Source organism: Eutrigla gurnardus (assembly GCF_963514095.1).
Source record: "Eutrigla gurnardus genome assembly, chromosome: 18".
NCBI classification, from domain to species: Eukaryota; Metazoa; Chordata; class Actinopteri; order Perciformes; family Triglidae; genus Eutrigla; species Eutrigla gurnardus.
Window position 1 is genome coordinate 12339150 of NC_139929.1, and position 19021 is coordinate 12358170.

Consider the following 19021-nt stretch of genomic DNA (forward strand, 5'->3'; position numbering starts at 1 on the left):
TTTTTCCTTTTAAATCTTTGTCTCCTCAGCGTCTCGCCTACAGCCCAGAGACACCGGTGGGTGACGCCGCCAAGCTTTACTGGCACTTCTATCGAGCTGACCAATCAGGTGCAGCGGGAGTGATCATCACTCTCTTCCTCTACGCAGTCCTCACGCTGCTCTCCATCACCGTCCTCTCCATTAACATGTTCAGGTGAGACGCAACTCACAAACTTGAGAAACATTTCTCATGTTCCCATAAAGGCCCCCCTCTCTGTCAATAGAAGGGTAAGATTCTTTCTGAAGCAACCCTGTTCCTCACCAGACTCATGTTCTCACGCAGCCTTGTGAACGTGTTCCATGTTCCGCCCAGTCCAACGTTTATTTCCCTCCTCTATCCACAGAAAAGCACAAAAAAAAAAGAACCAACAGAAAATGAAAACAAATGTTGATCTAATCCATTTTGATTTTATAGTCGCATGGAATTACTTATGCTGTTATGCATCAACTTCACACACACACACATTCAGCAACCAGACACAAAAAGCAGAAACCCACACACGCACTGTTGCCGTTTTTGGAGCACACCGTACTCGGCGATCGGCCTGTGAATCCGAAGCATTTCTAATTCAAAAGTCCGACGTCACAACCCCCCTCACTTATCCGGTTAGGCTGAATGGTTTGCACGGTTGCTATCACTGCAGGTTTCATACACACTGGGATGGACTGCATCTCCATGACGGTGAACACTCATACCGTATCTCCCCGCACTACGCGTTCCACTCATGTCTTGCGAGGTCACATGTTTTGGCGTGTATTACGTTTCGGTACATTTTTTATTAAAAGCCGTCACTCCTCTATAGAAGCTTTAAGAGGCGTCCTGAGAACTCTGGTCATACCAATGACAGAAGATTAGCACTGCGTAGCAACGGGAGGGCAGACTTTAACACTAATTCCAAATACCCAGCTTAAATGATGAATATTTCACTTTTTAAATAATAGAAGGACATCAATTTTTACTGCGCTGAAGTATATAAAAAAAAGTAGAAGGGCGGGTGATAAATTACTGATTAATATAACTCAGTATTCATCCAAGGTGTTTTCTCCCACCCTCATATAAGAGCAAATTCCATTAACGGCTCAAAATGTAAGAAAACCCTTATTGAATTAATCAGTTTGAGATTGGCGGCCGAGGAGAGGGTGCCATCTAATTTCAGTAAGCGCGACGCTTATCGGGCTCCAGCTAAATGGACAATATTAAAACAGCACCCGGGAATAATGACTTCTGCCACTCAACCGCCACATGGGTTTGTATTGAATGTAGGCCACGAGGCTGAAGCAAGGCTGATAATTTTATGGGTTACAGTTTCCTATTGGCTGCAAGGAAAGGGGCTCTGACACAGAGCGTGACCTATTTCTAAAAAAAATCCCCCAGGCTATATGTATAGATAGAATGGACTGTTATCCTTTTTTAATTACATTTCAGGCGGCCTTTATTCACTGACTGCAAATATACACATCAGTGATGTGTTTTACATCTCCATCCTCTTTGAAACTTCATAAACACCAAGTGGGTGATGTCACGTTGATGGTGCGGTTCATCCACATGAAAGGATCAAAACTTTAAAATAAGGGAAATTGCACTGATTGGCTGTTATATCATATGTATAGGCGTTATAATGGTATTTATATGATTTACCATGCAAAAATAACACCCCCATTTTTTTTAACCCACCGTGGTCATGTCATCATGAATATTCCATAAGTTAACACATGTCCTTAAGGTGACCCCCCGCACTGAAGAAGCGTTGAGGAGACTCATCATCCAGGTCGAACCCCCCATATAAGTAACACATACTTACATTCAGAGCACTTCCAACACCGAGGAAATGAACGCGTTTTTGAAGCACCAAAGATGCAAAGACGGTGAATTCCTCCAAGAGACAGAGCGCATAAATGAATGAGAAGCGAGATTCAAGTGTAGGATGAAAATGAATGCATGCTATTCCTGTGTCTGAGGTCAAGATTCTACAAACACCGGTCTCCCAAGAGCAATGGGGAATGATGCTGGGTTCAAAGCGCCGCAGCAGCTTCTTGTATAAATCCGCGTCTCCTTGATGTTGGTTTTATTTGAGAGTTGATTACCCTCTGACAGGCGAGAATCTCTATGGAAGGGCACGAGGTCGGCCGGTTTTGATGGTCAGCCAAAGCATTTGTTTACAGACATGGTGATTCTTTTTTAGGTCTTGGCTGCGTGCACCCTTGTGTGGAAAAAGGAAAAAAAAAATAGCACTTTGGTGATGTGCGCTCATCTGGAGGTATGAATCAATATGCCTTCTGCTGTGCCGAACGTTTTCTTGTGACTCAGGCCGGTCTCTCCAGACACATCTGCAACCAGCGCGTCCGTTGCATCTGCCATCTTTGAAGCTCGGCATTAGCGGCGAAGAACATCCCGGGATCGGACTCCCACACAGCAACAGATGTAGAACCGCGCGGACTCGCAGCCCAACACAGACGCCGCTGCAGCTTGTGCTAACAAAGTGCTTCCCACTCACAGGCCAATTTGTTTGATTCCTGTTGCTCTTTCATTGTGTTTGTATTGATGTATTAGACTTTTATGGAGCGTCCCGCTGCAAATATGTTTGTGTAATCAATAAAAGATTCGTATGCTCTGCCAGCAAGTTGGGATCATTGTGATTTGACCTGTTCCATAAAAGCTAGCCAATATTTAGAAGAAAAAAAGGGTGGTTGGCATGGAGGTAGCCATGACGCGAGTTATCCACAGTTATCATCTTTGATAGGCAAAGGTGCATATTATTCCTTGCTTTGACCTTTGACCCCCATCTGACCTTTACAGAGTGAACCACTGACCCCCTCCTCACTTCCTCTCTCACGCCACACCTTCCAGATTCCACAACGACGGTCGCATGCTGGATGTCTTTCAGCGGCTCACAGCCGGGGAGGGGACGTACTTCCTGCCTCAGGACCTGGAGCTGTCCAATCAGGAGCTGAGCTACGTTGTCAAGAAGGCGGAGCAGTGGAGAGGCTTCAATGGGGAGAGGCGCAAGGTAAGCATGCTGCCACTCTGCAGCCTCTCTCGTGCTCCTCTTCTTCAAACCCTCTGTAATTAACTGGGATAATGGATGCTTTCTTAACGAGAGAATGAGCCAAAAGGTCACCGGTGCTTGTTTGTTAGATTGGCTTGTGTATAGTGGAGGAATCGCAGTTGAGTTGTCTGTAACCGTGGGAGATCTCTGCCATGTTTTGGCCCTGAAGAAAAAGACACGCGTGATGGCGTCACACCGCTCATCAATACCGTGTCCAAGCCGGTCACTTCAACGGAGATATTGCGTCCGAGGGGATGTATAGGAGAGGCTCATTTAATATCATTACATTTTCTTTAGTTACATTTCAGAAAGATGAGAATTCATCTCAGAGGTCTTTAGCTTCGTTCTAATTAGTACAAGATAATTACCAAAACAGAAACTCGGCTAGCGGGCCGCCTGATTAGTCGGTGGAAACCAATTTCTGAAGGTATTTCGTTAAAGAAAGACTGCTCAATCAACACTCAAATACCAGGGTGCGTGTGCGTATGCTACAACCGAGCATTCTCTTAATATGGACAACGCGAGGCTTCCAGTTTGCATAAATGCACGTCCACATGAAATGACTATAGCTCGGGAGAGGCTGTCACATGTCTGACAGCCCAGCGTAGGTCGATGGCGATGACACGGGGAAGGGCAGCGTATTAGCACCAAGCCTGCACCCGATGTAAAATCTTTGCATAGTGATTGAAAATGTGACTTGTTGAGATAAGGGGGAAATGGAACGCAGCGATCAAACTGCAGCCCCCTTTAATTTATTCCGCGGGAATTTGTTAGTGGCACACATCGCTCGGCGCTCTCCGTGTTCATTAACTCCCTTGCTCTTTGCTCGCACGAGTTCAAATGGCTGCAAAGTGGCGAAATGGAACCGGGAACTACAGCCCATTCTCGGTTTCTGGGGAAAGATGGACTGGCTGTTAAGAAGTTATGAAGCATTTTGTCTTAGAAACAGGCTTGACTAATCCAAAACATGTTTTGCAAGAGTCAATATGTAATATCTAATCGCCAGAAAATCATTTTCCTCTGTGAAAACCCACATTGACAAATGACGAATGAGTCCACATTTTGAACGTGCATTCCCCACAGTATAAAGGGAGGCAAGCCGCATTCACAAACACTATTGGAGGCAGACACCTCTTGGAAAGTTCCAGTAATTGACACTGGATTACCATTAATAACCACAGGATTGTATCTCTTGGAATTAGTCAAACAAATGGAAATAATGATCGCAGTTCATCAGTTGTTATCTATACAAGTTAGCTTTGATTGGGTGTTGATCTGCAGATATAGAAATCTTAAAAATGCTAGAATACCAACCATCATTTTGACTAGAGGTAGTATCAGTATGTGATCTCATGAAAAAGATATGCGGATGAATATTGTTAACTTAGTTGCTTCTTAGTGTCTTACAATGAAATATTAAACTCACAAGATAAGGTTTGTGTTATCCTTAACTTACTAGTGTTCAACGACTGTTTGGTTTTATTTCCTGCACCTGTCTTGTAAGCTCTAATGAACTGCAGCCCCGGCTGCGAGAGGTGACTGCGCTGCTGCTAATGGGATGGTGATGGACCTGTTTATTGGGAGAAAATTGAACCTCCCAATGTTTGGAGACTTTGAAAGAAAATTACGCCCGGAAAGTTTGTGATTAAGAAAATGCTTCATTTAGCCGCTGATGGCCTCTCGCTGTGGTGGCGCTGCTAAATCATCCTCGCATTACTGCATATCTCCCTCCACAGCAACAATTACAGCATACTTCATATTGTCCCTAATTTGCCGTTATTAAACTGATAAAATGCTAACACGTTAACACATTCTCCAGCATGATGAAAATTTAGGGTTATTGCATTTTATGATTTTCACATTACTCAAGCCGGCCATTTTTCATCAAAATAAGATGGGCCTTGCCATTATTTCATAATTATTGTAACAATTCCTCCCGTGAAAAGGGTCACTTTCCTAACTCAGCAAAGACATATCCCTATTAGACTAATTTGCCTACATGCAAATTTTTGTCATTTTTCCCTCATTAACTATTTATCATAGACAGGAAAAAAATATATTCATGAAGGCGAGCAAAGGAGCAGCCCGACAGAGCTGAAGCTAATATTTTGCAACTCTAATGATTTTTTGCATCCTTAATTAGATAGAATAAGGTTGATATGATTAGGTCAGGATGTAGTGTTTTTCATTAAAAATACATTTCAGAAACTGTATTCCAAATGTGCCCTTGCAATTAAATAATGAATCCGACGCGTTCCTTATTACGGACCCAATTAATATCAGAGGCAAGGGCGTAATTTTAATAACAGTGGGCCACGAGGCCTTCATTAGCTGAGCGAGAGAAAGGAGGGATGAGGAGAAGGAAAACAAGGTACTCATAGCAAACAGAAGCAGCTGATATTGAGCCAATTTTAGAAAGTTATTGAACAGTACACTTTGAAAAGGAGAGAGAATGACAATTTTAACAAATCAGATCTGGGGGAGGCGGGAACTGCGAATGCTTCTTGTTTGTTTTTGGACTAATTTGATGCGGGTTGTATGTCACGTGCCTGATGGGGCAACTGAGAAAAATGATTCAGAAAATCACAACTGAGACATATTTTAAGGTTAATTTAGTACTTGAGGTAGGTTATAGCATGTAGCAGTCCTTTTAGCATCTTCTGTAGCAGCCTTTAGAGGGATTTAAGGTGGACTACAGGTCGTGTTGCTTGACCTTTGCATCAGTCAGGACAAGCCAACCCACTACGTACCTGAACTCTCATCACCGTTCATATCGTGCAGAATCAGGTACAAGCAGGTTATTCATTAGACTTTAATTCTAAGATATACGTAAGAAAGCCGGATATGAAATGTGGTATTACCGAAAACGTATATGTGTGCAGATCGTCAGAGGTTTCCCTAAATCATGTGTCTTTTCATGACTTCTCCACTGTTTATACGAGGCAGGAACAACAACATGACGGGCGGTTGTGATCAGTTAAGTGAAAACTAGTTTTCCGGATGTGCTGTGCTGTAACTCAGAAGTCAGCAAAACCTCTCCGACGCCGTATCCCCCTGCAGCGCCGAAACAATAAAAAAAGAATCCACATTCAATAACCAACCTGCAAATGGCCTATTATTCTCAAACTTGTAATTTTCACAAGGCGGTGATAAAACATAATCTAATTTTTACTTTCTCACCAATTAACTTTATATTATAGATCCCTGCGTGCCATATGATCGTTTGAGTTGCTCCGAGGTTTAAATGTGACTCTCGGGTTAAGATGTCAGCGGTAGAACGGTCGCCTAAGTAACGAGGGCCAGCGAGTCAAGGATCTCTCTACCTGTGTGCTCTTGACTTTGATCCCAGGAAGGAAGGGAAAAGAATAAGTCTCCGTCAAAGATCATCAGCCCTGAGTGTTGTGGATAACAGCGGAGAGAGGAGGCACTAGCTCGACCAGCAATTATGGCATTTTTTCAGAATTTAAATTCTTAAAGACTTGCCTCACACTTTTAATTCCTCTCTGCTGTTTACGTACATCGCTGAAGTCACACCCTTGTATTCTGTGCTCTTGTTCCATCGCTGCCTCAATTCGAATTCTTTGGAGAATTTATTTTTAAATTTTTAAAAATGTAATTTTGCGTTCAGAACATTGACATTAAAATTGAAATCCACATTTGAATACAGCTTTTTTCATGTCTATTCACTCTCTTTAAATATGATATTTCGGCACAGTTGTAGATAAAGACTGACCAAATGCTTTATTTGTAGGTGATCCTATTAGAGTAGAATGAGATTCCAGTAGGTTGACTCTGCAGGGCTGGTTCGGTGACAAAGCAGCGATCTGAGTGAGTAATTAATAACTTACAACATTGCGTGCAATAGTCTCTCTCTCTTTCTCTCTCTCTCTCTCTCTCTCTCTCTCTCACACAGACACACACACACACACACACACTGCTCAGTCTGCACTGACATGTATTTATGTGATCGTCTAATATGATAAATCACTTTCTTCATATCGAGGATTTTTGAGAAGTTTTTTTTAAGGCTGATGATGTCATCAAAATATGACGATTACAGCTTCATGTGTACAAAAAAATATTTCTTATATTCTACTTTAGTGTGCTTGATTGCTACAATCAAAGTAAAGAACATACCTTTGCACTCTTAGTTTGTTGAAAATGGGCAAATGGATGACAACGAAACTTCTGGATTAAATGCGATTAGTCAACCGGAGGGAAATTTGTACAGAATGAAACAAACAAACCAAAGTATTCACTTTCCGAGTGCTTTCAGTGCCATCATGCTCTGAGCTAGTGAGTGTGCTAGCATGCGCCACATCATACTAGCGGTTCAGTAATGAGCCCCATTAATTATGTAAAGGCAGCGATGCAGATGGACCTAATTAATTGTCTCCCGTCACCCCGTTGATTACTGTACCTGGAAGGGAGGTGTTAATTTCTGTAATACTTAAGCAAGTACGCAAACTGTTTTGTCAGAGCTGCCGCCATGACAATGACGGAGTAGAGCGCCGGCTGCAAAAGCTCTTTTCCCGTTAATTCACCACGAGGAAAGTTTCCCAGTGGTGGTGGTGACATTGTGATAATTGAAGGAGAGAGGGAGAGATTAAAAGAAGGTGGGGAAGGAGGGAGAGCGAGGAGGAAGTGGAGGGGGGGGGTTTGCGCGGCGGCCCTGGAGATGTTTTCGCAACCTGATTGCATCAACATTTGCGTACCTTCGCGCCGTTTGTCTCCGTATGTCTAGGTAATGGGTTACCAGCGGGCGAGTTTGGGAACACCCAAGGTGCTTTGCAACAGCAGCGCGGTTGGTGGGGAGTAAACCTGTTGAGAGTCAAAAACAGCACAGATTGGAGTGGTAATGATAACCTGAGTCTGGGAGGCTGGCTGTTAATCATGTAAGATGTGTTCTCCATGTTAATGTATGCTGCGGCGTCACCATGGTACCACCTGACCGGAGACATGCCAGGGTTACCTTGTTTCATATCAGTCATCTTGTGACCAAAAACATTTGTAGCGTTAATCTCATTACAAAAGCTAATTCAGAATTATGCTTTATGTTGCTTTTCAACAAAACAATGCGATGTGGGACTCCACCTGGTGTATTCAGGCTTGCCGCGCCAATAGTACAGTGTGTGGTTGAGGCCACCCGAGATGCAAATCTAAACTCAGGTAAAGAGAGACGAAGCTCCGGAGAGGAAGGCAGACAGAGGGAGCAGTGGGCCGTGACAGGATACACAGGAACCGCTGTCACACGACAATAGAACCCACAGCTCCTGAACAGGAACCCATAACAGCAAGACAGGAACACCAGCAGAGGAGCGGGAGCTGAGTGCTTTCGGCAGGAGAGCAGGAGGGGCCGCCTAAGTCAGAGGGCAACTGCTGGTCTATGTGTGTGTGTGTGTGTGTGTGAGAGCATGGGAACACAGGAGACCTCCCTGACCCCCAATGACCTCTACCAAAGAGCAACGTGGACAGTTGGTGGGTGCATGTGTGTGCACTCATGTGCTCGCCGTGCACTCACACAGTACGTCCGTGCGTGTTCGTAGACCGTCATGTACATTTGTAAGTGTGAGTAGATGCAAACCTTTCTGTGCGCCCGCATGTGCATGTCACATTAGAGTGGCTTCTTCAATTACAGCGGATGGCTTTTTTTTTTTTTTCTCTCGTTTTTTTGTAGTGGACAGCGCTGAGGGCCCCGATGGCCCGAGGCGAAAGCGAAGCAGGCAGGCAAGGACAGGGGCAACGTTGCAGCAAGCACAGCGTCCACAGTGAGAGCATTAGGCAGCTCAATATGAGATATGACTGTAAAGGCTACATGCCTGTGTTCATGAAAAGGTCACGGACTTTGCTGGGCGGTAATGTGTGAAAGCGGCACACGGCGGTTAAAAAAGAAAGCGGAAAAGACGGATAAAGATCAGACACATGTGCTCACCTCCTTTCCAATTTACACGTAGACGATTTAATGGACGTGAATGACTTAATGAACAACTTTGTGCACATTTACCATGAACGAGCTATGAGAGCTGTTCTCGATGATTCCTTTTCCCTGCATTGTTCTCTATCATACACAAGCCTCTCCTCTGACCTCTGACCTCTGTTTAGTTATGAGTTATTACCAAGGTCTAAGTGGTTTAACAAATAAAGGTTGTTTGACTAAGTTGACAGAGGAAATCAAAATGGATGTATGTTCATATCCTTTAGGTAAAAGTAAGGCTTTTGTTCATCAGCAGATTTATTACATGTGAACCATTTCATTACCAGCTGCGACATCATGCGTTCTTTGCTTGGGGTTTCACCACAGTAGCAGCACAATCTAATTTACAGGTGCGTTGTTCAAATTAAATTAAGAGTTCAAACATGGGTGTGGTCTGATCAAGGGCACCAGGAATAGGGGTAGGAGCACATTGCCCCTGGCTCTATTTGGCATTACATCTGGTTTGAAAAGAGTTGCACCGATCCACTTTTTTCAGATTCGATATTATTGCTATACCTGGAGTTGGATATCTGATAGGAATGTATTTTAATTATATGTTAAGTAGTGCTTCACATACAAACAGGTGTTGGAGAGCAAATTGCACAGCTAATATCAACTAATAGATTTCGAAGAGGAGTGCAGCGGCACATTCATATCAAATAATGAAAAAAAACAAAAATAAAAACAAAGGCTGATTTCTTAAATCTGCTTTGTCATAAAATATTGCGTGGTGTGACCAAATGTTTTTGTACACACAAATTAATTCTGATCAAGATTAATCCTTACAATCTGACACCTGGGCACTGGGATTTTATAGGGGTTGAATGTGAGCAGGGTTTCTGCAGATACAGACACCGTCTCACATTTCTAGTGGGTGATACGTGAGGATGATTTTTTTTATCAGTCTACCCATATTTTAGGAAAGTCCTACTCATTCTGCTTTCGTTTTGTATTTTTTAAACTTGTACTTAGGGTTGACCTAACCCCTGTAATTAGGGTTAATAATAACATAAATATCATAATGAAATAAATAAAGAAAATACATTTATAAATTAGAAGGGGGGGGGGGGGGATTCAAAGAGAGAGAGAGAAAGAAAGGAGAAAGTGTTCCAGTATGAACTCGTCGGTGAGAACAGTTTAATTACAGGGAGTGTCAGCCCCATTGCTTAATGTGTCCCTCACAATTAATCCAGGGAGAGGATGTCATTATCTACCAAAGCCTGGGCCTGGGCAGGCTTTTCTGTCGGAGGGAAAAGAGGGAGGGAATAAGGGAGTGAAAAAAGCGAAGCAAAACAAGGAAGTGCCTTTGAGCCTACGGTACGGTCAACCCCAGTGAGCACAAAAGGAACCGTCCAAGGAGGCTGTATTTCATTATGTTATCAGACTGTTTCGGTTACTCGTCTCTTGTGACTCTGTGACTGAGGTGGAGAATTATCCCTCAACGTCTTTCATCATATCAAACTTCGCCCGTTAGCTGTCAAAACACATCCTGCTGCAGGAGTTGACAGCACTTCGGGCGTGTGATCCTTCTCGTCCTCAACCTCCCCTCGTTCCTCCTCCGTCCTAAAACCTGTTCCCTTGCCATCCCATAATGTGAACCAGAAGGCAACACATTGGACTTAGTTCCAGAGGTTCTGTGACCAAACCACCACCAAAACCTATAGAACGTGTTTTCAACAGAAGGTTTTGTTGATTAGTGTTACATGTGTTGACCAGCAGGACGTTATGTCAGCCATATGTAAGCCATAGAAATGTTACAGGACATGCACCACATGGATATATAACGGATGCAATGGTCACTACAACGATGCATATACAGCCCTGCGACTTCACTGAGGTTTTTACGGCTTGAACTTGACAGATCTGATTCTTTGTGACCGTCCGACGTTAGTCACTTTTCCCCCTTTCTTTCCTTCCTCTCCTTTAAAGACTTTGACCTTGGCTGCTTCCTGCGGCCCGGAGGGGATGAGGAAGGTCTGGTGATTGTGACAGGTGTCGCGTCTTAACAGCCCCACATGACATCCCGAGGAGAGATAGACATTTGGAGGGTTTCTTTTTTTTTTCTCTCATAAGGATTTCACTCATAACCTTAAAGAGACAGTGTGTGTGAACATGTGTGTGTGTGAACATGTGTGTGTGTGAACATGTGTGTGTGTGCGTGTGTGTGTGCGTGACTTACCACCGACTCTCCAGCTCTCATTTCGGTTATTGGCTCTGATGCTTATCACCTCCAGCCTCCGAGGCCTGATTAGGTTGAAGCTACTCCAAAGTCAAATTTTGGATATCAAAGGCAATGCTCAACTTTGACATCTGTCTGCAGCATCTCAATACGAAGTCTAGGCTCCCAATTTTTTTTTTTTTTTTAGAATTATGCACAACGTCTTAAAATATGTGTCTGTATGTGGGATTACCAGAAGGGGGCATGTCCACAAACTGCATTAGTTTGATGTAAGGTATCAAAAATACTGTGTAATGTTTCTGGAAGCAGAGTACCATTGAATTATAGTGTTAAATTTAAGTTTCAATAGAGACATTAGCTTTAATTTGCATAGGCGGCCTATGTTTATTTATCCTTTATCCCGTCTTCTTGCTAATATTTAAATGTGTTTGATTCCAGCAGGCTTATGTGCGGTGGTGTTGCAGGTTTGAGGTTACATTATTTGCAGGTGGAGTCATCCATTTAATCATGTTTTAATCGTCTTTGTATGTTATCCCTGAGCACACATATTTCCCTTTGTTAAATAAAGTTGCAGGTAAACTTCAGTGTGCTTCAGAACAAACCTGGAAAAGTGATCTCCTCGGGGCCCGGGGTGAGTCAGACATGGCGTGGAAGAAGAAGACGGATGACTATCTGAGCTGTTTACTGTAGGCTCGGAGTAGGCTTTATTTTCCCTGCAAAGGAGATTAGTAACAGTGAATTATGCATATCTTATTTTCTGGATTATCTCAGGCACTCAGAGATACTATCTCACTGGATAATCTCCTTTAAAGTTGTTCAGTTCTGACTGTAAATATAGTCATTGTTGCTCACTTATCTTTTCTTTTTTTTCTCGAAGTCCAAATTGGTGTGTGCTACTTTTGGACGGAGCGTGCGCTAACCACGTTTACTCAAGTTGAAATATTTATAGCCAGTGATCTTTGCTTCGTCGGCACGGTAATGAGAGGAGGGTGGATTGAAGCCATTGTAGAGTACTAGCCATTTTCGTCACTCTGTGTGTGCGCGTTTGTACACATGCGTGCGTCCCTGCATGCAAATATGAATGGGTGGCCTGTCTTGTCCAGTGGTGCGTTTAACCAGACGCGGACCTTTGCTTCAGCCAAATCAGGCCCGACGCAGACAGTGTGCAGCCATGCCATTTTCAAGCTGCTCCAATTATATCGGCCGAGCGTCTGCATATTGGCCAAATTTACAATAATAGCGTATCTATTTCCATTCTAATGGCTGACGTTGCTTGGCTTATCCATGCATGTATGTCGGTGGTCCTTTCTGCTCTGTGGTTCAGTCTGTTCCCAGCCGTGTGCACTGTGCTGTGGCCTGTCTTGATCTTGTGTGCTGCGTGAGGTCGTCGCCTATGCATGTACGTGTGTATATGTGCCGGCATTAATATCGATGGGAATGAGCATGTGCATTTGTGCGGCGTGACCCCTGACGTACAAAGCTTGTGCATCTGTACAACAGTATATGTGCCTATTATTTTCGAGTTGGTGTGTGAACCCAGTGCATGTGTGTCCATTAGGCCGTGTTGGCACCGTGTGTGTGTGTGTGTGTGTGTGTGTGTGCCTACATACAGTCTGTCTGTGGTATGAACCCAGTGCTCAGCAAACAGGCGTTGAGCCTGGGCCAGCTCTGACAGACAGGGTGGTGGTGGTGGTGATGGGGGTGAGGGTGGGGGTGGAGTGGAGGGATTGTACCTCCATAGCCTAGAAAGCCTCTGCACAGTACACACTCCTCACCCCCCATCTCCCCACAACCCTCCCTCCCTCCCCCCACTCCCTGCTGCCTAGCCCCAAGCGCCCGCAGGCACTGGAGATGCACGCATGCGTTGCCTCGCACTGTGTGAGGCTTTGTCTGCTTGGGAGCGTGGATATATGTGTGTGTGTGTGTGTGTGTGTGTGTGCGTGTGTGTGTGTGTGTGTGTGTGTGTGTGTGTGCGTGTGTGTGTGTGTGCGTGTGTGTGTGTGTGTGTGTGTGTGTTAGCATGTAGATGAGCGTGTGTGCGTGCGTGTGCGTGTGGATGAGGATCTGTGGACAAAAGAAGCAACCATGTCAACCTCTTCTCTCACTTGGCAATAATCATTGATGCTCCTTTCTGCTCGGTCTGTGCTAGTGTGCGCTGCATTTCCTGTCATGACTGCCTTTTGTTTTGAGTTGTACAGAAAAATCAGTGTCAAACTGTAACACCTAACACTGACTATTGAAACCAACGGTCCGCTTTAAGATACAGTCGCTCCCATACAGTTAAAGTGGTTGCGAGTAAATAAGCCATTTCTATTTGGCATTCTATTCAGAATGTTGATTTATTATCATCACAGCATAGTTAACAGATCTAGCATCCATAAGCAGTTCCACATGAGATTAATTAATGAAAAGCATCATGGACACCGTTCGGCCTCATCCATCGCCATGCCTTGAAATGACTAACTGACTCAAAAGACAGCAACAGTGTACAAAATGTGACCAAATTTAGAACAATGCTTATGTCCATCTGTTGTCCCTGGGCATGTATTATGCACTTATGACAATACAGAAAATATGAATCTACATTAATAAATGCACACGTAGGACATCAGACCAAGACAAATATAGGACAGACTTGACTATGTGTAACGACTAAAGCTAATACACTCCCTCATGCTACCAGGGCTAGCATTGTTGCTGTAATTGAGAAAGGCCATGTGTCTCAATGGTCCAGTATGGGTATCCCAAAAATATCAACCAGAACTGCTCAAATGCTGAAATATCCATGCCCAAACTAAGCCTTACTTCTGTCCCTTGCTCTAGAAATTGCCTCCTCCAGATATCAGTACTACCTCAGCCACAGCACAAGCCCCACATCCAGCTCTATTCCCATACCCACCGGGTGTGCCAGAACTCCATTCCAAGCACCAGCTACAGAACCAACACCATCCTCTGTTTCCTTCCAAATATAAACCTGCATCCACCCCCATTGAACAGAGCTCCAATCTCCACCCTAGTCTCAGTCCCAACTGTAGTCCCAGCCACAACCGGGGCTTCCATGTGCGACTGACACATAAATAACCAAGCCTGTCTGCCACCCAGGCAAATTCAAATGCACCTGTCAAAGTGATGAAGCACCCGCCCGCAGGGAAGCATTGTTTACATTTTCACTCTACTCTTCGCAAAAGTGAGATTCTAATTATTTTCCCACTGTAAATTAAAGACAAGTGGGACAGAACTACAAACCAAAATGATCACGGCAGTGGCAGGAGAAAACCCCGGCCCTCCTACGTAGGAATCTGAAGGGTTGGGGAAAACGAAAGAGGTCGCGTGGATGGTTAGCAGGTTTTTGGTTTTCTTAAAGAGGGGAGATCGTGAGAGCGGGAAAAAAAAGTGGAGGCGTGGCATTCACACAGGCTGCATGCTGTCTGTTGTGCTCATTACAGACGGGGTCTAGAGACCTTCAACCAACTGGAATGTATTATGCCCTCACACGTCATACATAATAATGTGCCAAAAACGTGCCGCATTATTTTTCATACCGATGGACACGGAGAGAGAAGGCAGAGAGAGAGAGAGGGGAAAGATTTAATTAGTCCATGGGAACATGCAAATGATAGGTAAAATTAGACAGAGGAAAGGAGACCTGGTGAAGAAAGAGTGCACGAATGGTAATGATGGCTATCTAGTTTGGATCAATCATTAAAGGATCGGGGGGACTGACAGGCCTGTTCGTGCCCACGCCTAAGGCTCCGGTCCTGGACAGTCGCCAGCCTGGCTCAGTCTTCCTGCCACGGAGACTTCTCCTTCTCTCTTCCTTCAGTTCAGTCACAAGCACACACATATACATACAGTACCATATGTCACACACAAATGCATTCAGATACACATGTCTCCCCATAAAAACTTAATATTTAATGCCTCTGGATAACTCACTCTGGGGCCTTGTTAGTTTGTGTTTATTAATCAGTGATGCGTCCACCCTTCTGGTAGCGCGCTTCAAAATGGTAGATTAAAGCACCATGAGTTGACTGCGGGTGAATTTGCTCTCTAGGCCACATTTTGACACCGTGTTTTGATTATCAGTTGGAAATGGCAATTTTTTCTGCATGGGGGTGAAGTATGAGGACTGTTGTGGTTGACATGCCGGACAGCAGAAACGCCCTCTTTTAATAACTCGAGACACAGTGTTTATATGAAACGTCACAAAGTGGAGGGAAATGTCAGGCATTGATATTTGTGACAGTCAAGGACGTGACAACTATATGAAATACATTTTACCTACCCCAGACGTAGTTATTACTAGACTGTCAGCCAGTGGAAAATTCTATTTAATTCCCAGAAACTGTCTGCCCTCTTTTGAGCTATTAGTTATGAGTTAAAATCCTAATTTAGGTTTGAATATGGGTCACTTTTTTTATATAAAGCACAAAAGAATATCCTTTTTTAGAATGTAGTGCATTTATCCTTCTTTTTTTTTTTTTTATCTCCAAGGTGGCGTTGCCTATTTTTTTGGCTTCAAACTAACAAAGCAGCAAAGGATTTCCAAATCCATCTCTTGACAGACTTTATATGTGCACACACTTGTTAAAAAAACATGACTGACAGGTCAGTCAAATTTCATTACAAGTCACAGTGCATTTTTAAAAATAAAAGCTTTCCACAGGCGGCTGTATTTAAGTACCGATTGCTTTTATTCCGCATTCATATGTGGTACGGTCTGATTCGGTCGGTGTGAAATCGCATCTTCTCCCAGAAAGACAGAGAGTCTATATTTGCGAGCCGTGGAGCCATGTCTGCAGCTGTGCCATCCCCACTTCCTGTGCCCCTGTTCCTCCCCTCCCATTCTCCAATGTGCATTTGCGGTAATGTCTACAAATCCTGAAATTTATGTCCCTGCTGGAAAACATGGTTTGCCGTTTATAGTCCCCCGCTAAAAGAAATAAGGCCCGTCTCTCCTGATGCAAGTCAAGCGACTGATGCAGACTCTATCAGATTTCTAAATACAGACCCCAACAATAAATCCTGGCCTGATTGGGTTTGAATTGGGTTAGCTCACTTGAATGCTATCTGCTTAACCCACAGCTGGCCTGTCTGCTCCATGCAGGCATTGAACCTAAATCAGTCACTTAGTGCTATCAAATGGAACAATGGCGGAGTGGAGAGAGCACTCAAGCTAGGGCTAGAAGCCAGGCTAGCACCACAACGCCACACAACAGACCAGAACAGAGTTGTGCAGAGCAGACAGGCCCTCTAATGCTCTTTGCCGTTTTGTGTCTCAGCCGTGATGCATCCTGAGAGCCATGGTGCATTGCATGAAATGGCATCACCCAAACGGAACACACAAACACCTTTTCAAGCTTTTGTCTCGTCTTGTCAACCGGATTTCACGTGCTAATTAGCGTAGGATGGTGGCATGGCTAACATGAAAAAAAAAATCTATTTCCATGCAAGCCAAAATACACACACATGCACACCACATAGGGGATTTGAAGCAGGTGTGCTTAACCAAAGTGACTCTATCACAAATGTACAGCTGGGTTTGTGAAATTCTGGACTAGGACCTAAACCGGGTCATATAGGCGCACATCCTGTGACCAGCTCAGCAGGAACCAATGTTTTCATACTCACTTCCTTCCATATTTGTGACTTTAAATGTGATTTCACGAACAAGCTGAGAACCAGGATGTAGGAAGAGGTGAAGGATTTTCTGCACACTCCTACTTGTGTTTCCTCAAAAAGAAAAAAAAAAGGAGAGAAAAAAGCAGCAAATCAACATGCCCACTATCCAAACAGACTGATTGCTGCCTTACAGAGGTGCTGATTACTTAAGGAATTCAGGTAATCAGTTTCCCCCAGTGTGGGCTGAGGCCAAGCTAGAGGCAAGGCGCAGTTGAGGCGATTTCACTAATGAGCGTCTTAATTAGCGTTGAAGAGATGCATCCCCGTGTACCCACCTCCCCCCTTACACACACACACACACACACCTTCTTTAAATGTGCTTAGCTAGTCTCTCACTGCACTCGTGACTCTTTGACATTTTGACAATGAGGTCCTTTCTACTCACAGGGCTGTCTGGTTCGCAGTTTATGCAATGTCTCTAATTACAAGTGGGGGTAATGGCTCCCACTGTTTTCTCGGTGAAGTGCCTAGAGTTGTGTTTGGCTAACCGTTTGTAAGTGTGGGGTGACAGCAATACACCACCAAATTAAACCTCTCCTTCAGCTTGACCCTGCCACTCATGGCCCCTTCAATGAGTTTGCCTTTTTCCTTTTTCTGTATTTTTAGACGAATCATAATTATGGAGCCAATTAGGGGGTCACCTTGAGTTTTAGAAACTACTTGAAAAACATCCTCCTTTTTTATTACGGCAATCGTGTTATTGTGTGTGTGTGTGTGTGTGTGTGTGTGTGTGTGTGTGTGTGTGTGTGTGTGTGTATATATAAACATGAGGTTTTCACTGTTTGAGTCTTTGGTGTGAGAGTTCAAGTTTGAATTATGGTCAATATGGCTGCCACAGACAAACACACATACACATAAAAACCATGCACTGCATTGGAACCGCTGTGCATCATTCGGGTTAAACTGAGGTCACCCAGGGCTTCTGAGAATTAGCATTAAGGTTTAATTGATGATTCATAGATGTGCATCATGATTGTATTTGGCTTGCCTGGCAATCTGGAACATGAATTTGGGATTTATGTCTTTTTTTTTTTCATTTCCATTACATTAACTGATGGTTTTACAATTTGGTCTTTTAGTTAATATGATGATGTATAAGCTCCGCCGTGATGCATGTGATCAGCACACATCCAAGCCTTCGCCAGCAGACACTATCAGAGAGGGAGAGAGCTTCCATGATCTTCACACATGGATGACTTCGAGTTACATGACCTATATAACATGTTACACGCTCCGCTTGCTCCCCGTGTCTCACCCTAATACAGAAGGGCAGCGCATTACAGGTGTGTAAGCCCCCAATACACGCACACATGCACACACACACACAACCACACACACAAAGAGTCATAAACAAGCCTGCCAGCGAGATTATACATATGTATGCATGATCACAAACACAACCTGTCTCTTTACCTGCCACAGATCAGGCCCCACAGGACTCACGCACTACTAGGAATTAGCGTGCTGATGTACTGTACTGTACGCGAGTGGTGCTTATCTGGTGGCTGCAGTTGTATGTAATTAAAATGAACATCTCAACAGTTTACAAGGTAAGGTTCAGGCAGATTTTTAATATGCTCCACGTGGAGGTTTTGATATTGGCTCGTCTCATTGAAATAAAGTTACTGATGTGTATTTCCGTGTTGGATTTTTCCCCCACATGTGCCCACCGTCTAGTGTCACACACACTCAACATACCCTACAGTCTACAGTCCTCTGCTCCCCATTTATAACCACCTCCCTTCATGCTTGTGCTTGATTAGGTGGCAGTCTACGACTATATCTGGACAGCGGAAGACCCCTTGGCAGGCTCTACCACGGATAGTGATCTACCAAGAGAGGGTGCAGCCCTACCGGAGGGCGAGACCAGCACCCACGTGGCGGTCTACACCCTGTACCTGAGTGGGCTGAAACAAAGATACAGGCACTTCCTCCGACAACCAGACGGGGCTATCATTGAGGTGAGATACCAACATATATACTTTAATTTGCAATAAATACATTTGTTTTACCCGTTTTACTGCTGGGAACCTGTTATTCAGGGTCAGTGCAACCAGAAGTACATATATGAATTATCTGACCATGAATTAAGTTAGATAG

The 19021-nt window shown here is 44.0% G+C and overlaps 1 protein-coding gene across 1 annotated transcript in view; it reads left to right on the forward strand.

The window, feature by feature from the left end:
* Positions 1-19021, forward strand: part of ofcc1 (orofacial cleft 1 candidate 1) — a gene marked incomplete at its 5' end in the record, with an annotated part of 167169 nt that overhangs the window by 138831 nt on the left and 9317 nt on the right. Inside the window, 3 exons of the mRNA XM_084033662.1 lie at positions 30-193; positions 2888-3047; positions 18685-18882. Coding sequence (XP_083889788.1) covers positions 30-193; positions 2888-3047; positions 18685-18882 — 522 coding nt within the window. The remainder of the gene's footprint in view (positions 1-29; positions 194-2887; positions 3048-18684; positions 18883-19021) is intronic.